This window comes from Danio rerio, chromosome 3 (assembly GCF_049306965.1).
Source record: "Danio rerio strain Tuebingen ecotype United States chromosome 3, GRCz12tu, whole genome shotgun sequence".
Classification (NCBI taxonomy): Eukaryota; Metazoa; Chordata; class Actinopteri; order Cypriniformes; family Danionidae; genus Danio; species Danio rerio.
The window spans coordinates 55,802,715-55,814,962 of NC_133178.1; the positions used below are offsets into that span (position 1 = coordinate 55,802,715).

A 12,248-nucleotide genomic window follows, 5' to 3' on the forward strand; every position below is an offset into this window, starting at 1 on the left:
CTACTTTATTAGCTACATTTTAAATTAAATGAACTAAAGACGTTCATCGTTCATGTCCATTAAAATGGTGCATGATGAAGGTTAACAAATGTAAGCAGTCATTAAATGGTATGTGCGAGTCGGCTGTACTGTTCTCAGAAATACTTCTGTGTTTTCTCTAGGATTTGGCCATGGGATCAGATGCCCAGGGCGAACCGCTTAAAGATGCTATGAAGAGTATCGTCCCTGTTCTTCTCAACACAGAGATCAAAGACTATGATAAAATCCGCATCATACTGCTGTACATCTTCCACAAGAAGAAGGGTATAAACATCCGCATCTGTGTTTGACAGTAAAATGTAAGCATAAATGTGCAGTTAACTTTAATGGGATTGATTCTTACACACAGGCATCGGTGAAGAGAACCTCACAAAGCTCATCCAGCATGCAAACGTTCAGCAGGACAAGAACATCATCACCAACCTGCAGCATCTAGGCTGCCCTATCATCACTGGGGTAAGATAAGAAGCTCTAATGTATGATGATGTGCTCACAGCTGTTTTCTCACCTAGTATTTTATTATATTAGCTTTAGAAAGTCATCGTTACGCCTGTTAAAATATCATATTTACAACTAATACTGAAGCTGTCTATCTGTCTGTAAATATCTGTAATCTGTCTTATTGTCTATATGTCGATCAGTCTGTCCGTGGGACAGTCTCGGTTTATTTGTCATCTGTCTGTCTGTCTCTCTGTACATGTCTGTTGGTCGCTCGCATGTGGGTCTGTCTGTCTCTGTCTGTCTGTCTGTTGGTCGTTTGGTCCATGTGGGGGTTGTCTGTCAATCAGTTGGTCTGTCTGTCTGTTAGTCGTTCGGTCCATGTGGGGGTTGTCTGTCTGTCTGTTGGTCGGTCGGTCCATGTGGGGGTTTTCTGTCGATCAATTGGTCTGTCTGTCTGTTGTCGGCAGGCTCATGTGGGGGTTGTCTGTTGATCAGTTGGTCGGTCGGTCTGTCTGTCTGTCGGTCGGTCGGTCTATGTGGTGTTTGTCTGTTGATCAGTTTGTCGGTCTGTCTGTTGGTCAGTCGGTCCATGTGGTGTTTGTCTGTTGATCAGTTGGTCGGTCTGTCTGTTGGTCGATCAGTCCATGTGGTGTTTGTCTGTTGATCAGTTGGTCCGTCTGTCTGTTGGTCAGTTGGTCAATGTGGTGTCTGTTGATCAGTTGGTCCGTCTGTCTGTTGGTCAGTTGGTCAATGTGGTGTTTGTTGATCAGTTGGTCTTTCAGTCTGTTGGTCGGTCGGTCCATGTGGTGTTTGTCTGTCAATCAGTTAGTCTTGTCTGTCTGTTGGTCGGTCGGTCCATGTGGTGTTTGTTTGTTGATCAGCTGGTCTGTCTGTCTGTCTGTCTGTCTGTCTGTCTGTCTGTCTGTCTGTCTGTCTCTTGGTCGGTCGCTCCATGTGGGGGTTGTCTATCGATCAGTTAGTCTTGTCTGTCTGTTGGTCGGTCGGCCCATGTGGTGTTTGTCTGTCCGTCAGTTAGTCTTGTCTGTCTGTTGGTCGTCGGTCCATGTGGTGTTTGTCTGTTTATTAGTTGGTCGGTCTGTCTGTTAGTCGGTCAGTCCATGTGGTGTTTGTCTTTTGATCAGTTGGTCTGTCTGTCTGTTGGTCGGTTGGGCCATGTGGGGGTTGTCTGTTGATCAGTTGGACTGTCTGTTTTTTGGTCGGTCGGTCCATGTGGTGTTTTCTGTCTGTCCGTGGGATCAGTTGGTCTGTTTTTCTGTTGGTCGGTCAGTCCATGTGGTGTTTGTCTGTTGATCAGTTGGTCTGTCTGTTGGTCAGTTGGTCCATGTGGTGTTTGTCTGTTGATCAGTTGGTCTGTCTGTCTGTTGGTCGGTCTGTCCATGTGGAGGTTGTCTGTTGATCAGTTGGATATGTCTGTCTGTTGGTCGGTCGGTCCATGTGGGGGTTGTCTGTCGATCAGTTAGTCTTGTCTGTCTGTTGGTCGGTCGATCCATGTGGTGTTTGTTTGTTGATCAGTTGGTCTGTCTGTCTGTTGGTCGGTCTGTCCATGTGGAGGTTGTCTGTTGATCAGTTGGATATGTCTGTCTGTTGGTCGGTCGGTCCATGTGGGGGTTGTCTGTCGATCAGTTAGTCTTGTCTGTCTGTTGGTCGGTCGATCCATGTGGTGTTTGTTTGTTGATCAGCTGGTCTGTCTGTCTGTTGGTCGGTCTGTCCATGTGGAGGTTGTCTGTCGATCAGTTGGATATGTCTGTCTGTTGGTCGGTCGGTCCATGTGGGGGTTGTCTGTCGATCAGTTAGTTTTGTCTGTCTGTTGGTCGGTCGCTCCATGTGGGGGTTGTCTGTCGATCAGTTAGTCTTGTCTGTCTGTTGGTCGGTCGGTCCATGTGGTGTTTGTTTGTTGATCAGCTGGTCTGTCTGTCTGTTGGTCGGTCGGTCCATGTGGGTGGTTGTCTGTCGATCAGTTAGTCTTGTCTATCTGTTGGTCGGTCGGTCCATGTGGGTGGTTGTCTGTTGATCAGTTAGTCTTGTCTGCCTGTTGGTCGGTCGCTCCATGCGGTGTTTATCTGTTGATCAGTTGGTCTGTCTGTCTGTTGGTCGGTCGGGCCATGTGGGGTTTGTCTGTCGATCAGTTGGACTGTCTGTTTTTTGGTCGGTCGGTCAATGTGGTGTTTTCTGTCTGTCCGTGGGATCAGTTGGTCTGTTTTTCTGTTGGTCGGTCAGTCCATGTGGTGTTTGTCTGTTGATCAGTTGGTCTGTTTGTTGGTCAGTTGGTCCATGTGGTGTTTGTCTGTTGATCAGTTAGTCTTGTCTGTCTGTTGGTCGGTCGGTCCATGCGGTGTTTATCTGTTGATCAGTTGGTCGGTCTGTCTGTTGGTCGGTCGGTCAGTTAAATGTTTGTTAGTTTGTCTGTCTGTTTGTTGATTAGTCAATCTGTCTGTCAGTCGGTGTGCTGTTTGTTTGTTTTTGTATGTTGATCTGTCTGTCTGTCAGTCGGTTGGGTCAGTCAGTCCTTCTGTCTGTCAATCTGTCTGTTGGTGGGTCAGTCAGTCAACTGGTCGGTGTGACTGTAGTCTGTCTCTCTGTATCTGTCTGTTGGTTGGTTTATGTGCTGTTTGTCTGTCTTTATGTCTGTTTATTGGTTGATCAGTCGATCTGTGTTGGTCGATCTGTGTGTCTGTGTGCTCTCTGTCTGTCAGTCAGTTGACCGGTCAGTTTTTTGACTGTCTTTCTCACTTTGTTTCTATCTATCTGCCTGTCATTGTTTGTCTGTTTGTGAGTTAGTCAGTCGACCGGTTGGTTTTGTCTGTCGTCTCTCTCTCTCCGTCTGCCTGTCTGTTTTTCTATATGTTGATTGGTTGATCTGTCTGTCTTTCTGTACGTTCATTGGTTAGTCATGTCTTTCCCTAATCAACAATTATCATAATTATGTGGCACAAGTTCATAGTGTGTGGCTGAAGATTAGTGTGCTAACAGGTTTAGAGCAACATGTTCTCTGTCATGTGTTTCAGGGTGCTAATTCTGGAAAGAGTCTGCCTGACAGGAAAGAGCGCACAGAATCTACATATCAGCTCTCCCGCTGGATACCCGTCCTGAAAGATGTGATGGAGGTCAGCAAACTCTATTATTATTATTATTATTATTATTATTATTATTATTATTATTTAAGTATTATTATGCTTATGTAAATTGATGTTTCTCTGCAGAATATCATTGATGACAAATGTGACAGGAAGCAGTGGCCATTCCTGTCTGAGCCTGCACCCATCACCACCACCGCAACTACAGTCAGGTACTTGCTCCTACAACTCCGCCTCACTAAAATGATTCATCACACATGCATTGTCCAATTGTACAATTGAAAAACACTCAAGTAAAAAAAAACGATTGTAATTTTGCATCCATTTTCAAACTCAAATTGTGGATAAATGTAATTCAGTCATAATTGGGATTATCATATTACATTGCTGAGTTTGCTTGTTGTGGAAAAAACAGAAATTCAATTATGAAATAAACAAATGATTGATACATTTGTGGATATAGAGCAAATGTTTATATTTGTACATTTATTTAGTTATTTCAGGGTTTCCTTAAAGTCTTAAATTCACTTAAATATTGTGCTGTAGGTCTTAAATCATTTTAAACAAGTCTTAATTTTCCACGAGAAGCCACCCAATTGGGTCAACACCCATCCAATCACTAACATTCCATCTCAATAAAAGTTTTAACAAGAGATTATTTATTAACTCTTATTTACTAACTCTATTTATATTTCCATTTATAAACATAGGGTTTAATTATCTTCCTTACTATAACATTTGTTTTAAATGTTTTTTAATTTTTTTATTCAGTTTTTACTGAGCCATTAGAAAAAAAATCTCTAGCATTTAACCTTGTGTAAGTCTGAAATTTCATTCCTAATGGTCTTAAAAAGTCTTAAATTTAATTTGATAAAACCTGTAAAAACCCTGTAGTTATATAGTAGTTAATACATTATCTAAATATGTATTCATTTGTAAATATACAGTTATAGTTTTCTGCATTTTATATATTTGTAAACACTTATTTGTAATATTGTTTTTTTTTAATTGACCTCTACGATTTGTTTTTATTCATGTATTCAGATTACTTTCACTAAAAAGCCACTATCTGAACAAAAAGCTGTGAAAATCTGGATCAGATTAAGTGTGACTAAATAAACAGAGGTCAAGTCCATCAACTCTCTCCATATTTCATTATGTAATGTTTATTTTTATGTGCATTCATAAGCTGTTTAATGTTTGATATTTACATTAGTTTACATGTAAATGAGCAACTCTACTACTGGTTGCTTTTTTATCACTCTACAAACATGGTTCACTGGCAAATTGAGTCAGTGGCAGGGAAAGAGTTGAAGATTATTTCACTGTCAGAATTAAAATGTACTAATAATGTACTCATCACCTCAATGGACAGCCAGTGAGCCTTGACCATTACTTTGTTTCTTTCTGTCAAACAGAAATGACATGTTATGAGCAAAACAATCCACCATTATTTTTTCGGTATAGTGGACTTATGGTGCTCAGTGGTTCTACTTCCAAAAAACAAAATTTTTTTCCCTCTTAGTATGACATTTGAACCACATTTGCGAAACTTCATTGCCGATCTCAGCCAGTCATATTAGTCTGTTTTGGATGAATTTCAGATTTCGAGAGAGGCTGGATTGGATCAATACAGGCTAAGTTCTAAAGCCCTGCTCACATTGTGAGATTTTAGCTTTGATTTTGCCATCTGAGACAAATTTGAAAAGATTCCTGAAATCCTATGCTTAAGCTGTGATCTTTAATCTTTGGTTTGACATGTTCATGTTTGCGATCAGTTTTTTCCTCTGATGAAGTTTTTTAATGTCTGAAGATTTCAGACACTTTCATACAGTGTGACTATAGCTGCGATGAGCGTCAACCCAAGCACCAATAGGAGCACCGAATCTGATGACACAATCCATGTGACAATTCAAATGACTGCAGGGAAATGTCAAAATTGCAGCTACAGATTGTTTACCATTGCTGTGAGGAGTCATTTCAGAATGTGGGTTAGTGAAAGTGTCTCGGATAGATGAAGTCAAACTCCGGGGGAGTTTTCTTCAGTCTTTGGCGCATCTTCATTGTCGTTCAGTCTGACATTATGACAGCTGAGATCTTACAGTGTGACATGGAGCAATGTTCATGCAGTCTGACAAGCTGCAATCGTTTAAGATTAAAAAAAATTCGTAGTGTGAGCCGGCCTTTAAACATAGATCTCAAACTGGATTCCTGCTGCTTCTGCACAGTTTTGCTCTCATCCTATCAAACACAGCTGATCCAACTAATCAAGGTGTTCAAGACGACGGCTGTTTCTCAGTTCCAAGAAATCAGAGAACGGACTTGCGTTTTTGTGGAGACCAGTCTTTCCAAGTTTCCTCGAAAAAACAAACTCTGGAGACCACAAGAACAGAGAACGCGTCCTGTGACAAATGAGATTCTGCGTTCTTCCCTGGTTCTTCCTGATGGTCACATGACCGTCACACGTTTTTAATGGAATATTATTTAAACATTACAGCAGGGGTAACCAATCCCGGTCCTGGAGGGCCAGTGTCCCTTCAGGGTTACACTCCAGCTTGCCTTAACATACCTGCCTGGGTGTTTTAAGTATACCTAGTGAGACCTTGATTAGCTTGTTCAGGTGTGTTTGATTAAGGTTGGAGCTAAAATCTGCAGGGCACCGCCCCTCTAGGAACAAGTTTGGTGACCCCTGCATTACAGCATTCATGCAATGAGTTATTGTTTTTCCCCTTTTCACAATATATACTATGCAAAAAAAAACTTACAAATATGTTGCACAATACAAATAAAACTAATTTTAATATGAATTTCAGCAAATAAACGCCCTTAATGCGTGTATGCCTCTATTAAGATTTTTCTGGTAATATTTACTTTTATCATTTCAGTTAGGGAAACTCCTGAGGTAAATAAGTTATACTCCGAACTTAATTAATAAATCTATATGAAATGCTGCACTTCTCACCTCCTTATTCATCTGCAATGACTTCTTGATATCAAGAGCACATCCGGGAACTTTGGCGTACTCCGTTCTTTTTCAGTTTTGGAACTTAACTTTGGCAGTTGATGATAACACATGTTACATGAGGATGCAAGAATGCTGAAGAACGCATATTGAGAAACAGCCTAGAGACTGTTAGGCAGGTGTGAGTTGGAGCTAAACTGTGCAGAACTGTGGCCCTTCAGAAAAAAAAGTTTGAGACCATTGCTCTAATGATCCTAGCTGAGAAATAAGAGTCTTACTGAGCAATGCAATCAGTAAAAATAATCATTTATACACTTTCTGACTATAAAAAATTCGCCACTGAATCTGTCTGTGTCCTTTCAGTAACTGAATATTGATTTTAGTTTATTAACAGCTAAAGTCAAAATTATTAGCTCCTGTGATTTATTTATTTATTTATTTATTTATTCATTTATTTATCCAATTATTCATTTATTTATTCATTTATTTATTTATTCATTTATTTATTTATCCATTTTTTATCAAGTTATGTTTAACAGAGCAAAGACTTTTTCACAATATTTTCTATAATATTTTTTTCTTCTGGGGAAAGTCTTATTTGTTTTATTTTGGCTGAAATTAAAGCTTTCTTAAAATTTTGTTAAAACCATTAAACATCAATATTATTAACCTCTTTAAGCTATATTTTTTCCTATTGTCTACAGAACAAACCATCATTATACAATGACTTGCCTAACTTGCCAAGTTAAGCCTTTTAAATGTCACTTTAAGCTGAACACTAGTATCTTGACAAATATGGTAAAATATTATTTACTGTCATCATGGCAAAGATAAAATAGATCAGTTATTAGAGATTAGCAATTAGAACTCTTGTGTTTAGAAATGTGTTAAAAAAATATCTTCTCTCCATTAAACAGAAATTGGGTAGAAAAATATATACACAGGGGCTAATAATTCTGTCTACAACTGTGTGTATGTGGTGTGACGTGACTCTTGAATCTCATTGCAGCAGCGCACGGTTTGGACACTGGCACAAGAACAAGTCTGCCACAGAGTACCGCAGTGGCCCTCGCCTCATCATCTTCGTGATTGGAGGAGTCACACATTCAGAGATGCGCTGCGCTTATGAAGTGACCCGCGCCACTGAGGGCAAATGGGAGGTTCTGATCGGTAAGAGGAAAACACTTAAGTGAAAACTTAAAGAAATCACTTCAGCTTGTCCTAACTAGTGTTGGAATATCTAATCAAAGCGTGTTCAATAGAAAAGGTCAGGAGAGGGTTTTCTTCAATGTTAAAAATCTTAATAATTTATTAGATACAAATAATTCATTACAGCCACAGAGTTCTGGTGTTCTCAATGCAATGCAAGAATTACATTCAGGAGGTGCGCAACAGTTTTCAATTGCTGACTTCAACTTTTATAGGCAGCTGATATTGACAGGTGGAGTTTAGAGTAATTCATCACTTGTCAATCATTCTGCAATCCTTCATTGGCCGCACCCATACATACATCCTCTTTTTCTACGAATTCCCTGCACAATGTTAAAAGCATCAGACTTCTCAACTGCAAATATTCTGTGTTCACTTTCAACCCGTCTCTGCTCACAGGAAGTTTAGCTGCAGAGCTCAAGTTAATTTTAGACAGTCAGGCCTTTGGATTTTTATCAGCTTCATCTACTTCTGCAAAAATGCTTCATTAGTATGCAAGGCGTATCACACTCAAGAAAAGTTCAGCTAATATATCACCTTTAATCAACACAAATATAATTGTTTAATGAAAAGAAAAAGAGACAAAAATAATTAAAAATTTTTTTTTCCACCATTAGATTCATTCAGTTTCATTGTGAATTCTTCCCAAACAGTTATTTACGTCAAATTGTGAAATTATATTCATATCACAAAATTCACTCATTCATTTTTCTTCGGCTTAGTCCTTTTATTCATTGTTGGTCGCTACAGTGGAATGAACCGCCAACTCATCAAGCATACATTTCACGCAGCGGATACCCTTCCAGCTGCAACCCTGCACTGGGAAACACCCATACACTCTAATTCCCACACATACACTATGGCCAATTTAGTTTACTCAATTCACCTATAGCGCATGTCTTTGGACTGTGGGGGAAACCAGAGCACTTGGAGGAAACTCACGCTAACATGGGGAGCACATGCAAACTCCAGACAGTAAGTTGGCCAGCCCACACAGTGTTGGCCAGCCCAGTAACCAGTTTAAACATTATTGCGCATGTCTGGGGTAAAATGATGGAGGAAGCATGAAGGATTATTCCAAATAATCTTGATGAATTCTGGGAGTCCTGCAAAAACGCTTTCTTTGCCATTCCAGATGACCATTAATAAGTTATTTGAGTAATTGCAGAGATGTATGCAGTCCTTCAAGCTCATGGGAGTCACACACAATATTAATTATTTTTTCCACTGCAGACCTTACTGTCATAATGAAATAATTAAAAATCAAGGCATGCTCATATTTTATTTTGGTAAAATAGGCGTAATCTAGGGGCCTTTGCCTTTTATATAAGCCACTTCTGATATCAAATGATCAACTAGAAGTCAAATTATTATTTGTTGTTCCTAAAACTCAGATAGGCGACAAGACTTTTGTCAGGTATTTTAGGTTTCAATAAGTGTAGCGCTGCTCTATAAAAAAAAAATGTACATTCACAACCTCACAGAAACATTGTAGTTTAAAATGTCAAATGTGTTTTTGTTCTCCAGGATCGTCTCACATTATTACTCCAACCAGCTTTCTGAATGACCTGAAGGAGCTGGACGCGTCTGCAACAAGTGTTGCACAGTAACCCCCTCTCACAGATTCATCCCACATGTGAACATTAAGAGTTTCTCCAATGACCAGTGAAAAAAAGACACATTTTAAATCTGCCTCACTGATTATTTGCTGTCTTTTAAAGTAATGATTTTAATTACGCAAATTAACTGGTGGTATATGTGTGTGTATATATATTCATGACCTATGCTTAATTTAAAAGAACAATTATATGTAAGACCACATATGTGAACGTAATTAGAATTCTGAGGCTGGAAATTGTCCACATAAATGGATTAAATCTCGCTCCGCTCCATTGAAATGCCAGTCCTGTCAAGTTTTGATGTGATTTAAGGACTTCTTTAGACCTGCACACTGGAACGAATGATCACACTGGATTTAGAGATATTATCTATCGCCTTGTGATTTATCATAAAGAATATACATTTTTATCTTACTTTAAAACTGCCAATGTGAAAACTTAAGGTATTTAAGATGAGGCTGTTTGTAGTAGAGCTGTCCAATTTTGATTTCCAGTCAGGTTTGGTTATATCTGCCTCTCTTGGTGAAGGGATGAAATGTGTCATCTCAGTATATATACAGTATGTCTTTTTTGTTTGTTATGCTCTGAACTTGTGCACTTTTTTTCTTATACTGTTACTGTATCACATATAGATGGATGTGGTTCACTGGGTCTATTTGTCTTTTGTTTCTGTTAACATTAATTCTAAATAAAATTTGCTTATACCTCATTCTAGATGGCTTGCAGGATGCATCATCATGCAGTCAGTTTACTGTTTAGTTTAACATATTGGGTTTTTAAGGGTTTATTCTGAGTTGAGACTATGATTTTAAGTGAGAATATTCATCTTTTTTAGAAATAGGCACATTTCACAAGTCAACTGGGGTTAAAAAGTTTAGTTTACCATTATTAAATTGATTCAGCTGTTCTTTGAGTCTAGCGGGAGCACTTTTAGCATTAGACGATTAGCATCACGCTAACACATTCAAAGCTGTTTTGATAGTTTTTCTATTTAGCGCTTGAATCTTCTGTAGTTACTATTTATATTAAGGACAAAGGATAATGCTAAATTTAATACTTTATAAGTTCATATGTCTAGGAAATATGCCATTGTAAAAACAATTAAGGAACTTTGTTGCTGTACCATGCTAGGAAATTGGGCAACAGCACTGTTATACACTCACTTTATCGGGTACGCCTATCCAACTGCTTGTTAACGCAAATGTCTGATCAGCCAATCACATTTCAGCAACTCAGTGCATTTAGGCATGTAGACATGGTCAAGACGATCTGTTGCGTTTCAAATCGAGCATCAGAAAGAGGAAGAAAGGTGATTTAAGTGACTTTGAATGTGACATGGTTGTTGGAGCCAGACGGGCTGGTCTGAGTATTTAAGAAACTGCTGATCTACTGGGATTTTCACGCACAACCTTCTCTAGGGTTTACAGAGTTCTTTGGGTGCAAATGCCTTGTTGATGCCAGAGGTCAGAGCAAAATGGCAGACTGTTTCGAGCTGATAGAAAGTCAACAGTCCAACCTTTAGGCAGATGGGCTACAGCAGCAGAAGACCACACTGGATGCCACTCCTAAGAACAGGAAACTGAGGCTACAAATGGCACAGGCTCACTAAAATTGGACAATAGAGATTGGAAAAATGTTGCCTGGAGTGCTGAGTCTTGATTTTTGCTGTGGTAGGGATGGTAGGGTCAGAATTTGGTGTCAACAACATGAAACATGGATCCATCCTGCCTTGTATCAATGGTTCAGGCTGCTGGTGGTGGTGGTGATTCAATTAAATTAAACTCAGCTTTATTTGTATAGTGGTTTTACAATGTAGATTATGTCAAAGCAGCTTCACATAAATGGTCATAGTAACTGGATCAGGGTAGTTTAGTTTTTAGTGTTTAAGTTCAGTTCAGTTTAGCTCAGTTCAGTGTGGTTTGAAATCATGAGTCCAAACAATGAAGAGCAAATTTATCAATGTGTAGCTCTACAGATCCTGAACCATGCAAGCCAGTGGCGACAGCGGAGAGGGAAAAAAAACTTCACCAATAGGAGAGTGAAGAAAAAAAACCTTGAGAGAACCAGACTCAATTCAGCACGACCATTTTAATTTCTCTGCTGATGATGGTGGTGTAATGGTGCGTGGGATTTTTTCTTGACTCACTTTGGACGCATTAGTACATTGTGTCAATACCACAGCCTACCTGAGTATTCTTGTTGGCCATGTCCATCCCTTTGTGACCACACAGTGTACCCATCTTCTGAACACGCCATGTCAAAGCTTGAATCATCTCAGACTGGTTTCTTGAACACGACAATGAGTTTACTGTACTCAAATGGCCTCTGCAGTTACCAGAGATCAATCAAATAGAGCACCTTTGGGATGTGGTTGAACGGGAGATTTGCATCATGGACAAATCTGCAACAATTGCACGATGCTATCATGTCAATATAGACCCAAATCTCTGAGGAATACTTCCAGTGCCTTGTTTAATCTATGCCACAAAGGATTAAGCCAGTTCTGAAGGCAAAAGTGGGTTCAACTCAGAATTAGTAAGGTGTACCTAATAAAGTGGCTGGTGAGTGTATATAATTGCAATGGCAACAATGTTTCATAAATTATTGTTCTGGAATGATAGTATTGTTACTAGCTTTATCGACCTAGAAAATAGCAACTTTTCATTTTTTATCTGTCATACGATATAATTACAGAAGAGTGTGGCTTTTAATAGGAAACTTATCTGATCATTTTTTTTTTACTTTTTTTTTTTTTTTTTTTTTTTTTTTTTTTTAGAGGATTATGTTTATGGTCTAATCTGATTCAATAATTTATGCTAAGCTAAGCTAAAAGTGCTTTTGCCAGACCCACTTACTGTAAATAGTGGTAAAAACGCAACTGTT

The 12,248-nt window shown here is 39.1% G+C and overlaps 1 protein-coding gene across 1 annotated transcript in view; it reads left to right on the forward strand.

Annotated features, from left to right (window-relative positions):
• Window positions 1–10,074, forward strand: part of stxbp2 (syntaxin binding protein 2) — a 34,136-nt gene extending 24,062 nt beyond the window's left edge. Inside the window, 6 exon segments of the mRNA NM_213289.1 lie at window positions 162–303; window positions 389–495; window positions 3,507–3,605; window positions 3,702–3,787; window positions 7,547–7,707; window positions 9,274–10,074. Coding sequence (NP_998454.1) covers window positions 162–303; window positions 389–495; window positions 3,507–3,605; window positions 3,702–3,787; window positions 7,547–7,707; window positions 9,274–9,356 — 678 coding nt within the window. The 3' untranslated portion in view covers window positions 9,357–10,074.
• The last annotated feature ends 2,174 nt before the right edge of the window (window positions 10,075–12,248 follow it).